Here is an 11555-nt window from a genome sequence, read left to right on the forward strand (position 1 = left end):
TTTTATGGAAATTAATGTTTTTTTTCAGGATTCTTTAATGAATAGAAAGTTCAAAAGAAAAGCATTTATTTGAAATAGAAATCTTTTGTATCATTATAAATGTCTTTACTGTTACTTTTGATCAATTTAATGCATCCTTGCCGGAATTTTTTTTAAATTTTATTCTTTAAAAAAAAAAAAGAATATTATACTGACCCCAAACATTTGAACAGTAGTGTATATTAAGAAAAGGTTTCGGTGCTCACCTGTTTTAGTGTTGGGTGCAATGCATTACTAAGTTATTAATTACTGTAATTTAATTACTATTCCATTTAAAAAGTAAGGGATTTAATGGAATTTAATTCCAGTTACTTCTGATGTAATTGCATTAAATACTGTACAGACTACAGAACAATTCTATATAAAACAATAGTGAATTTAAAATCAAAATGTAACATCTAATGTTAAAATGTATGCTTTTAATGTAACCTTGTCCTTTTAAATACTTTGGTCAGTTGAAGAATAATTTATGCAATTTTATATAATTTTTTGAAAGAATTAAAAGAGCTCTTGTATTGTTCAACTGGTCAAGGTTGATATAGGATTTAGAAAGTAATAATTACTAATAAGTAATGCAATAGTTTTTAGAGAGAGTACTGAGTACAGTAATCCAATTACACTGTAGAAGATGTAATTAGAAGTGAGTAATTCATTTTTATTTACCCAACACTCTTTATAATTGTCTTTACTGTCACTTTTAATCAATTTAATGTGTGCTTGTTGAATAAAAGTATTAATTTCTTTAAAAAGAAAAATCTTCCGGACCCCAAACTTTTGTATATTGAGAAATATTGACCTGGTTTTAAACATGTGGCTTAGTTAGCTGGAGAGTGAACTGTGACTTGTACTAAATCCTTTCTATTTTCTGCTCCCACTCACTCTGATGTCTCAGATTTCCAGCAGCTTTCCACATTATTTACACGAGTCTCTCCAGCCGTCTCTTTTAATGCACAATTGAGTCATATAACGCGTTACACAACCTCACTACTGAAGCTCAGATACTTTCAGCTTCTGGGCTTTTCTGGAACGTTCTGGCAGCCTTTATTCCAGCCCAACAGATGTGAGTTTTCTAAATCAGATGTGTGTGTGGGAGAGACGCGATTATGGTGCAGAGACTGAATGATGTTATCTGAATTAAATCTAATATCATTCGAGAGAATATAAACCACATATCAAAAGCAGTTTGTTTTATTCTTTAAAATATCATAGAAGTAACTGGTACACATTAAATGAGTTTAAAACTATTTCAAGAATGCTGTCTGTGTTTCAAAACCTAGTGAGCTAGACAGCATGTTTGCTTTTGAATATTTAAACACTTCTATGATGTCCAAAAAAGCTGTCTAGGAAGGCAGCTCAAGTTTTGAAACACATGTTTGGTGTATGAAGGACAATGAATGAAAAAAAGAATCAATTATGAATTTTAAATAACTAAAATAGCTTTTAGTTAAAGTTAAATTACTTTTAAATAACTAAATAAAATTATTAATAAATACAATAAATAATAAATAACATAACATTCCAAATTGACAAATAAAAGGTAATTATTTAATTAATTTTTCAAATTTTATGAAATGTAACACATGCCACACACTTTGCCACTCAAGTCTATTTATTTGTTAGTTAGTCTGAAAAGCTTTTTTTATTTTTTTTTATTAATCCTTTACAAGCAGCACTCTTAGTCTTTAGAATTTTCTAAGTCACTTTTCACTGATCTATATTGATGTATGTCAGGTTCAATTTGTGTATGTAATTTACACCTACACAAATTCAAAATATTAATATAATTGTGCAACTATGATATTGAAATATCACTTATCTACAAAGGTCAAGCATGACGCATTGATACTGGCAGGTTTTTTTTCTTGTAACATTGACAATCCATAAATAACTTTAATAGGTTTACGAGGAAAATACTGAACGTACACACACACACACACACACACACGCACACGCACACGCACACACACACACGCACGCGTGCGCGCACACACACACACGTGCGCACACACACATACACATACAAACACACGCGCGCGCACACACACACACACACACACACACACACACCTGTAAGAGCTCCTTGGCAGAACCTCTCTTCTCCACGTCCATTTCCAGACAGCGGTTTAAGAAATCCCGGAACACGGATGAGAGTTTCTCTGGGTTCTGCAGCTCCGGCGTTCCATTGGTGGCGATGAGATACAGAGCCTGGACAACAGCAGGGGTTAAAGGTCACACAGAATTCATCTACATTAACTACAGCATCAGTTCCATTCATTTAAAAAAGAAAAAAGCTATTTGAAATGTTCTTGTAGATCCCACATCATGATCTAATGGAAAACTATACAAAACCATCCAGAGGTTTCTAAAAATATATGAACAGACAAAGCCCACTGTTGCCAAATATTTATCTCACTGTTCTCACCACTGCTTCAGTATTTGTTTGCCACAAATTAACCACAGGTCTGCCCACAAATAGTTTTAGCAAATGTATTAAGATAAAAGCCTTTAAAGCTGATGGAGGTCGAAATCAATGTTGCATTCTGTCCTCCCACAAAGCATCAATCGATGAAATCAATGCAGTTTCCATCTGGAGAGCATCTGATGTTACTCTCGTTCACATGAGGCCATATTTAAAATAATTCAATGATCTGAAACAAAGGGTGGATCTCAGCATCATCTTGGGATCACAAGTGGACAGCATTAGGTCTATATGTGCACCTGATCTTATGCAACAGCCTCAAAAGTCCAATTAATGCAAGCACACTTGTGACATCCCTTTATTTATTTATTTATTCATTCATTCATTCATTCTTTCTCAGTATTAGACATTTATTTATTTATGTATTTAATTTCTATTTTTCTATATGATTTTGCATGTAAAAAGCTAAATTTTATTAAACAATTAATTGAAATCAGGAACAGATACATTTATCAAATATTATATACATTTAGACTGTTTTATTTCACTGTTTAAATTAGACTATTTATTTATTTCAGAATCTATTTTTTATTTTTTTATAAATCATTTTGTGTAAAAAGCAAATAAATGTAAAAAATGTAAACAAACAATCAATTCAAATCAGAGACATATAAACATTTAAATTACACATTTACACTATATATACTATATATAAAAACAATTAAAATGTATATATATATATATATATATATATAAATTTTAATTGTTTTTGTTCCACTGTTTAAAATGCAATAAAAAAAAAGCAAACAAATGTTTTGTCAGTCCAAGTATTTTAGCATTGACAGATTTTGAGTTTATTTTTCTAGATTGTGCATCTCTTTGTTTATTAGTTTTGGACAGAAGGGGTTTCTGAATTTCATCTGTCTATTCAAATCTTATTTGTTTTTGTTTCATATTACTGTTTTAAGACCTTTATTGTCTTAAAACCTTCTACGGAATTTGATTTCTTTCTTTTTTCCCTTCTCTCCATGTAAAATACTGCAGTATCACCACGTTTTTTTAGACATGGTACCATGGTAATACTGTAGTTGTTGGAAACCCATAGTTTTTGGACATGGTACACTAAAGTACTGCAGAGAATACCATGGTTCATAATATGGTAATCATTCAAGGCCATAATACCATGTAAAAACCATGGTTCATGAATCTGTCAATCACTCATATCTCACAGGAAGGAACTCTTCTGAAATCTGTAGTGATAAGGTGCACATATAAGTGAGTTTGGATGTCTTTAGTCTCACCCTCAGAGGGTTTTCGTTGAGGTACGGCGGTTCGCCCTCGATCATCTCGATAGCCATGATGCCCAGGGACCAGATGTCCACTTTGGGGCCGTACGCCTTGCGGGTCACCACCTCCGGGGCCATCCAGTAGGGCGTCCCAACCATGGTGCTTCGCTTGCTCTGTTCAGGAGTGATCTGAGCGCAGAAGCCGAAATCAGCTGACAGACAGACAGACAGACAGACAGACATGTTTAGACCGGCCGGTGTTAGATAAACTGAAAGCATATCAGCAGATGCAATGGACATAATCTGTACTCTTGCTCCCTCTACTGGTGAAAAATATAAAGCCTTTGCACAAATAAACACATGCAGTAAATCACATTCATGCTTGCTTTAAATCATTATCAAAGCCGTGGATGAGAAATGTAATCATTTAAACAGCACTTGAGGCCAAGATTTAAAAGTTTTGCAACCAAAATCAGAAGAAACAGTTTTAGGTCAAACTCACTGAGTTTGACGGAGCCGTCCATGCCCAGGAGAATGTTGTCGCTCTTGATGTCTCTGTGAATGACCTGACTCGAGTGCAGAAACTCCAGCGCTTGGAGACACTGCATGGAGAATGAATGAAGCAAACTCAAACATGCATTTCAGGGACAAGAGGCTCACGTGACACAAAAGCCAGACAGCACTGCAGAACCCACTGCAAACAAGCTCAGTTTTAATATTTTGTTATGTGCTTTTGTCATTTTTATTAGTTTTATTTTGATATTTCTATTTAGTAATTTATTTTTATTTCGGTTTTAGTAATTAACTAATCTTAGTACTTCAGCTTAATATTTAGTATTATTTAAACTTTTATTTTATTATTTATACTTTAGTACTTCAACTTACTATATAGTATTATTTATACACTATTTAGCATTTATTAATCTTTTGAATTAGCTTTTAATTTTATATTTTCAGTTTTTTTTTAATTATTATTAAGTTTTAGTATTTTGTTATGAGCTTTTGTTGTTTTATTAGTTTTCTATAGATATTTCTGTTTAGCTGTAATTTTTTTCAGTTTTAGTCATTTTGATTTAGTAACTAAGTTTAGTACTTAATCATACTATATAGTATAATTTATATACTATTATAGTATTTATTAATAATTTGAATTAGCTTTTGTTTTTATATTTTCAGTTTTAGTAATTTTATTGTAAGTTTCAGTATTTCATTATGTGAAATACTGATCATTTATATTCGTTTTTTTTTTAGATATTTAGTTGTAATTTTTTAAATGTATTGGATTGAACCAACTTTAACCCTAATGTTAAATTTTAGTAATTTTGTGCGTTTGACTTTTTTTCTATTTATGTTACTTTCAGTTAGTTGCCAAAACAACATTTCTTTTTTTTTTAATTATACGTTTTTTAAGTTTATTTCAGCTTTATTTAAATGACCAAAAATGACAAATACCCCAAGATTGCTGACATCCCAAGAAAAGATGATTATAGTTAAATTCAGTATATACTAAATATAGTTGGACTGAAAATATACTGCAGAAAATGGGAATTCAATCAAATTGCAAATGTGCTATTTCACTTAACGTTTGTGTGTGCTGTGTATTATGCTTATTAAAGTATTTTGTTGTTAGGTTAGCTAACATCAAAATCTATTGGAATTAACTCTGTGAGTTTTATTTCAGAAACTCCACTAATGAGCTCCTGCCTATGCAGAGTGTTCCAAATCATTCATTTGTGAGGTTCCATTTCACTTAGGATACTCCCTTAGTAGGCATCTAGACAGCAAGGCAGCTCAGTAGGTTTGGAATAATTCCACACTCACTTCCCGACAGACGGCGGCGATCTGCGCTTCATCCATACACGTCTCCGTCACCACGTCCGTCAGGGAGCCTCCGGCCAGATACTCCATCACCACCCACAGCTCGTCTCCCACCAGGTAACTACGGCAACAAGACCGCATCGTCAACACACGCCACATCTCTGAGTGATGCAGCAGCATCGCCGTGACAACAGAATCACTGGATGCTCCTGCTTTTATTAGTGCAGGCATGGAGAAACTCACCATGGACACAGAAAAACACATCAGAGCCAAACATGAAAACGCTGTTAAAACCCGAATACGTCTTAGATGATGTCGCCACAACAGCGATCTCCTCATCACATCATTTTAATGTGACTTTTTTTCATTACAGACTCATATTCGTCTGATTTTCATTATCTTTAGAAACAAAATTGTTTAAGATCATCAGACTTGTTTTTAAAGAAAATATATTTTATATTATTCATTATTATTTTTATTTTTATTCATTATCATTTTAAATGTATTCTTTTTCTTGACTTACGCATAGTTGAGCAGATTTTGGGAAGTTTGCAAAGTTTGTGCTTAAAACAAGAAAAAAAGTAGTTAAAAATGCAAGAAAAAATTTTTTTTTTTTTTAAAATATAATGTTAAAAAAAAGAAAAAAAATAATAAAAATCTAACAAAAAATAAAAGAAACTATGAAAGAACATAACAGAAACTATAAAAGAAAAAAATATAAATATATAAAAAATAAACAGAAATATAACAAAAAACAAATGGAAAAAAGAAAACAACTTTAAAAAGAAAACAAAAAGAAAAGAAATAAAAAAGAAAATATAATGTAAAAGAAAAAAGAAAATGGCAAAAAAAAAGGAATATAACAAAAAATTTAAAGAAAAATAAAAGAAAATAACAAAAAATAAAAGAAAATATATCAAGTAATAAATAGAAATATAACAAAAAAACAAATGCAAAAAAAGTTAATACAACTTTAAAAAAATAAACAAACAATGTAAGAAAATATAACTTAAAAAAAGAGACAAAAATACAAAAATGTACTTAGAAAAAAGAAAAGAAAAATAAACCGGAACACATGGTACAGGAAGGTACAGGAAAACAAGACAGAATACTGATTAGGAAAAAGCTTAATCTAATGAACTGACCTGTCCAGGTAATTGACGATGTTGGGGTTCTTGTTTTCCCTCATGACTAAGATCTCGTTGATGATCAGCTCTTTCTTGGGCTGCTGCTGTAGGTTCATCTGTTTGATGGCCACCTGAGAGACGAAACATCCGAATCAAAGCTTTCAGACACACTTGACGATGAATCAGAGATCTCTCCGTTAACATGAGTGAGGACTGGTTTGAGATGAGCTGTGTGTGTGTGTGCAGGTTCAGCTCTGAGGAATGCCATCAGATCAATATCCTATACCGTTTCCCTCCTGCATCCCCTGATTCATTGGTATCGATCAGCCAGAGCGGCGAAGTCTCTGTCAGAGGCATGTTAATGATGACGAGAGGTGCCCTCTATTAACCGGAAGAGCATGTGGACACTGAAAAGACTGTCGATATCTCCAACGCTCTGATAAGCATTCACCATATGCTGCCAAATGGCATATTTGCTATGCAATTTCAGAAAATGTACAAAATATAAGAGCAACAACAGCTAATAGACTAATAGAGAAGGAGTTTGGGTGGTAGAAGGACATTGTTGGGATGCAGTTGCAAGGGTGTTCTGGACAGTTGCTTATTTATAAAATGATGGTTTCTTACTGGACTGCCTTCCAATAGTGCATGCAAGTTTGAAAATGATATAACGTATAACATAACATATAATAACATATCATAACATAACATAACATAAAATAACAACATCACATCACATCACATCACATCTGTTATTAGTAGTAGTAGTAAATCATTTTATGTTTTATGTTTTGATTTTATTGTAGCTGTAATTAAACTTGAATTAAAGTTAATTTTAAAAAATCTGAATATATTCTCTTTTTATTTTATACAATATGTTTAAATCAACAATCCTATGGGCTATGAGTTTGAAAATACTGACCTCATGACGTTCTATTTTAAGCATCATATTTGCTGGACAAACATCTCTTAATGTGCAATACATCATGCATGTGCTAATGTTGCTTTAACACCCATTAGGACATATACAATTAATACAATTTGATATTTTACAGGTAAACAAAAAATACAAAGATTTTTTGTATTTTATTTTATATTTTATTTAATTTTAATAATGGTATTATTTGAAGTAGCAGTAGTAAATATTTTTTTTAACAATTTTAAGCTGTTTTTATTTTATTTTAATTTACTGCAGTAAGAAACAAAATTAAAGAAGTAAACTTAATTCAAAAAATATTCTCTGAATATATTCTCTTATTATTTTATACAATATGTTGTTTAACTCAATAACCCTATGAGCTATAATAATAGCGTTGCTTGCCTTATAGTGGAGTTCGTGTAAGTATTGATCTCATGATATTCTATTTTAAGCAAGACATTTCTTGGACAAACATGATGTAACGCATGCAACACGTCATGCATGTGCTGAATGTTGTTTTAACACCTGTAAGGAAGTGCTCTGGTGTCATACTGCAGATGAGCAAACACGCATCTAGCTGACATCTGTATGAGAAACATGTCTCACCTCTTGTCCCGTGGCGATGTCTATGGCTGTGTAGACCGTTCCAGACGCCCTGATGAGGGACGGAAATGAAGATCAGGATGATTGTTTGAAGACTGTGAGATCTGGCATAAATAATAAGACATCCATCATTAAACTCACCCCTGGCCAATCTTCTCAAATCGCGTGTACTTCTTCTTCGGGTCGCCCACGCTGACTATACTTCCTGTGGAGTGGAGGTCACATGTTATTTCAAGAAAAACAAAACGCCACAAAAAATGAAAACTGAAGAGACACAGATGGGGGGAGGAGGCAGCTGTTTAAAAGACAAAGTAAAGGAATGAAAATGCAGTGTTTCAGGATTGTGAGAGAGCTGCACAACGAATCGAATTTATAATCAATATAGTGATATGACCTTGTGCCATTATTAAACTGGAGATTAGATGGAGGTGTTTGTTTATTTATTTACTTTTTTAAATCAGTCAAAATAAAGGCTCAAGGCTAGTCTAGGCTGCCTTACAATAGTGCATGCAAGTTTAAAAATTAACCTAATTTTATATATATATATATATATATATATATATATGTACGATTATTGTATATGATTATTGAAGTGCAAAAATACAAGAAAATTTAGTCTTTTATTTTATTGCAATAAGACATATAAACTTAAAATTAAAAAGTTGATTTTACGTTTATAATAAAAAAAATATAACTTTAAAAAGAAAACAAAAATAAAAGAAATAAATATAATGTAAAAGAAAAAATAAAATAGCAAAAAAAAGGAAAATATAACAAAAAATGAAAAAAAAAAAAATTTTTTTTCAGTTTAGTCTTTTATTTTATTGCAATAAGAAATATAAACTTAAAATTAAAAAGTTGATTTTACGTTTATAATAAAACTATTCTTAAGCAAATATATCTTTAATTTTTAATACTTTAAGGATTATATTTATAAAAAGTTATACAATTAATACAATTATATATATTACAGGTAAACAAAATACTATTTAGCACAATTATATTATATGCTGTTTTTCTTATTTTATTTTGTTTTATATTTTTTATTTTATTTTATCTTATCTTCTCTTCTCTTAGTAGCTGGGTTCCATACAAACAATGTGAATGAAATATTAATTGAGGCATGAGCTCTGCTCAACTTCGTCACATTGCCAATGGTCTCGGTTGCTTGTGTTTTGCTGGAAATCACGACAGGCCTCGCTTGCAAGCTCTTTTCAAATGCTTTGTTCTTTTAGTCTTTCACTATGCCTTTTGTTAAATATATAGCCTATCATGTTGCGGCTTGTAATTGGAGGCAAATATTTGTCAAAATAAATGGCATTTAATTTTTGCCATATCAAGCAGCTGTTTGTGAGAATCATTTGCCTCACAGTGGTCACATATAAGAAGAGGGATGCTCAGCTATAAGACACAGTCGTCTGTTACTCAAACAGTCATGAACTGAGATCAGACACATGCTGTGAAGGAAAGCACACGATCGTTTCCAGTCAAAACATGTTGAGCAATGAGAGAGACGGGGAAGAAAAGGCCTCTAAACCCTTAGGAAAAGACAGAGTTACAGGCAGTGAGGTAACAGAGGCTTGGAAAACACAGAAAGGAAGAAGGCCGAGTTCTGATCAGAGATATACGACGTCTTAAATTCAGGGAAAGACAGGAACATCTTCAGCTTGATGTGTAACCCGGCAACTATTGATGAACGGCCGTTTTAAATGGTGGACGACAAATCTTTGGCCAAGAGGGGCCTGAAGTGACAGAGCGGGGCAGGAGAGACACACTGGATGACTGCAGCAGCATCCCGATCTTACCAGCAGAGGGAGATCTGAGCACGTCTGGAGCATATGGGGTTTTTAATAAGATACAGGTTCTTAGAAAGTCATGCATCTCTAGAGCAGCTCAGACTAAATGACTGGGAATCATTTCATGCTAAATAATAACAATGCATATAAAATAAAACAATAACGAGAATAAAATAAGGCAACGCAAAAAAATAAGCATGGCATGAACGACTCGATCAAGAGGTCAAAGCAGGTTTGAATTTTTCCAAAAATAAATACATCACACATATTTGATATGTCAGGAATAATGTGCAGCCAGCCGGTCATTAACATAAAATAAACCTTGAAAGTGTGATCTGGGGTTTAGCAATAATCTCTCGCTGACTGCACATTACCCTGCTTATTACAGGGCTACTTACTAAATAAATAAATCATTGGACATGAAATATTGATTTGTATGCAAATTATTATCACATGGGAAAAAGAGACCTGAAGAGAGAATAGCACAGCTATGCCTTGGATGGATTAAATAAATATACTCTAAAAAATATATATATAATATAAATGCATCATTAATAAATATTTTATTATTGTTATCTGCCATTTTTTTAAATACACTAATCAGAACTTTGGGGTTGTAAAGAAATCTCTTCTGCTCACCAAGGCTGCATTTATTTCATACAAAATGCTGTAAAAATAGTAAAAAATGTCATATTATTATAAATTAAAATAAGTCTTTTCTATTTAATACATTGTAAACTGTAATTTATTTCTGTGATCAAAGCTGAATTTTCAGCATCCAGTTACATTACTCCAGTCTTCAAATGTATATATCAAATAAACTATAGTTTCCAGTCCAGTTTCTAAGACACGCGTATCAGACCACATGGGGCCCAAACGGAGCAATGGATGATTCACAAGACATTCTGGGAAAGGACCGGCCGGCCGGCACCCACAGACACAATAAAACACGGATTCCAGCACAGCTCGGTCTGAAGTGACTCAAGTGAATATAATTCTCTCCTCAGACCTTCACAAGCCGAACAAAACCCTCAACATTTCTGCTCACAGGAGCCTCGCTTCTTAATCTGTTCAAACAGAACCAGATCGCTGTGACGCGTATTAAATGTCCTACTCTTTTCTCTGAAGATTACTTTACAGCACTGGGGTTGGGCTTATGTTCTTTAATTCATTGTGGAGACAAAAAACAGCACAAACAAGCAGCCAAAGAGCTGAAGTGTGCAGTCAGAAGTTGATTCACCACAGTGACACCATGGAAACTGTGTACAGCAGCGTCCATCCTGATACTCATTCAGAGAGAAAAACACAGAAAATACTGTTCTTTACTTTTAACCTCAGAACAAACACAAGCTTTGTGTGCAAAGGGTTAATAAAACACCAGTACAACACGAGCAGATGAAGATCAGAGCATCAGCTTTCTGAATATCCCAATTTCACAACAACGTTAAGACACATACTGTATGAAAATAATAAAATAAAATAAAATAAAATAAAATAACAAAGAGGTGTAAAAACAAAAACAAAAACAAAAAATTAAATGAAAACTAG

At 32.6% G+C, this 11555-nt stretch overlaps 1 protein-coding gene across 1 annotated transcript in view; it reads right to left on the reverse strand.

Moving 5' to 3' along the window:
* Window positions 1-11555, reverse strand: part of pak1 (p21 protein (Cdc42/Rac)-activated kinase 1) — a 54694-nt gene that overhangs the window by 1295 nt on the left and 41844 nt on the right. The window contains exons 7-14 of the mRNA XM_016547469.1: window positions 11056-11074; window positions 8353-8506; window positions 8215-8263; window positions 6708-6820; window positions 5566-5683; window positions 4247-4346; window positions 3760-3956; window positions 2107-2244 (exon numbers count right to left, since the gene is read on the reverse strand). Of these exons, the coding sequence (XP_016402955.1) occupies window positions 2107-2244; window positions 3760-3956; window positions 4247-4346; window positions 5566-5683; window positions 6708-6820; window positions 8215-8263; window positions 8353-8506; window positions 11056-11074 (888 nt within the window). The remainder of the gene's footprint in view (window positions 1-2106; window positions 2245-3759; window positions 3957-4246; window positions 4347-5565; window positions 5684-6707; window positions 6821-8214; window positions 8264-8352; window positions 8507-11055; window positions 11075-11555) is intronic.

Source organism: Sinocyclocheilus rhinocerous, unplaced genomic scaffold, assembly GCF_001515625.1.
Source record: "Sinocyclocheilus rhinocerous isolate Xijiao unplaced genomic scaffold, SAMN03320098_v1.1 scaffold942, whole genome shotgun sequence".
In the NCBI taxonomy this organism is placed as follows: domain Eukaryota; kingdom Metazoa; phylum Chordata; class Actinopteri; order Cypriniformes; family Cyprinidae; genus Sinocyclocheilus; species Sinocyclocheilus rhinocerous.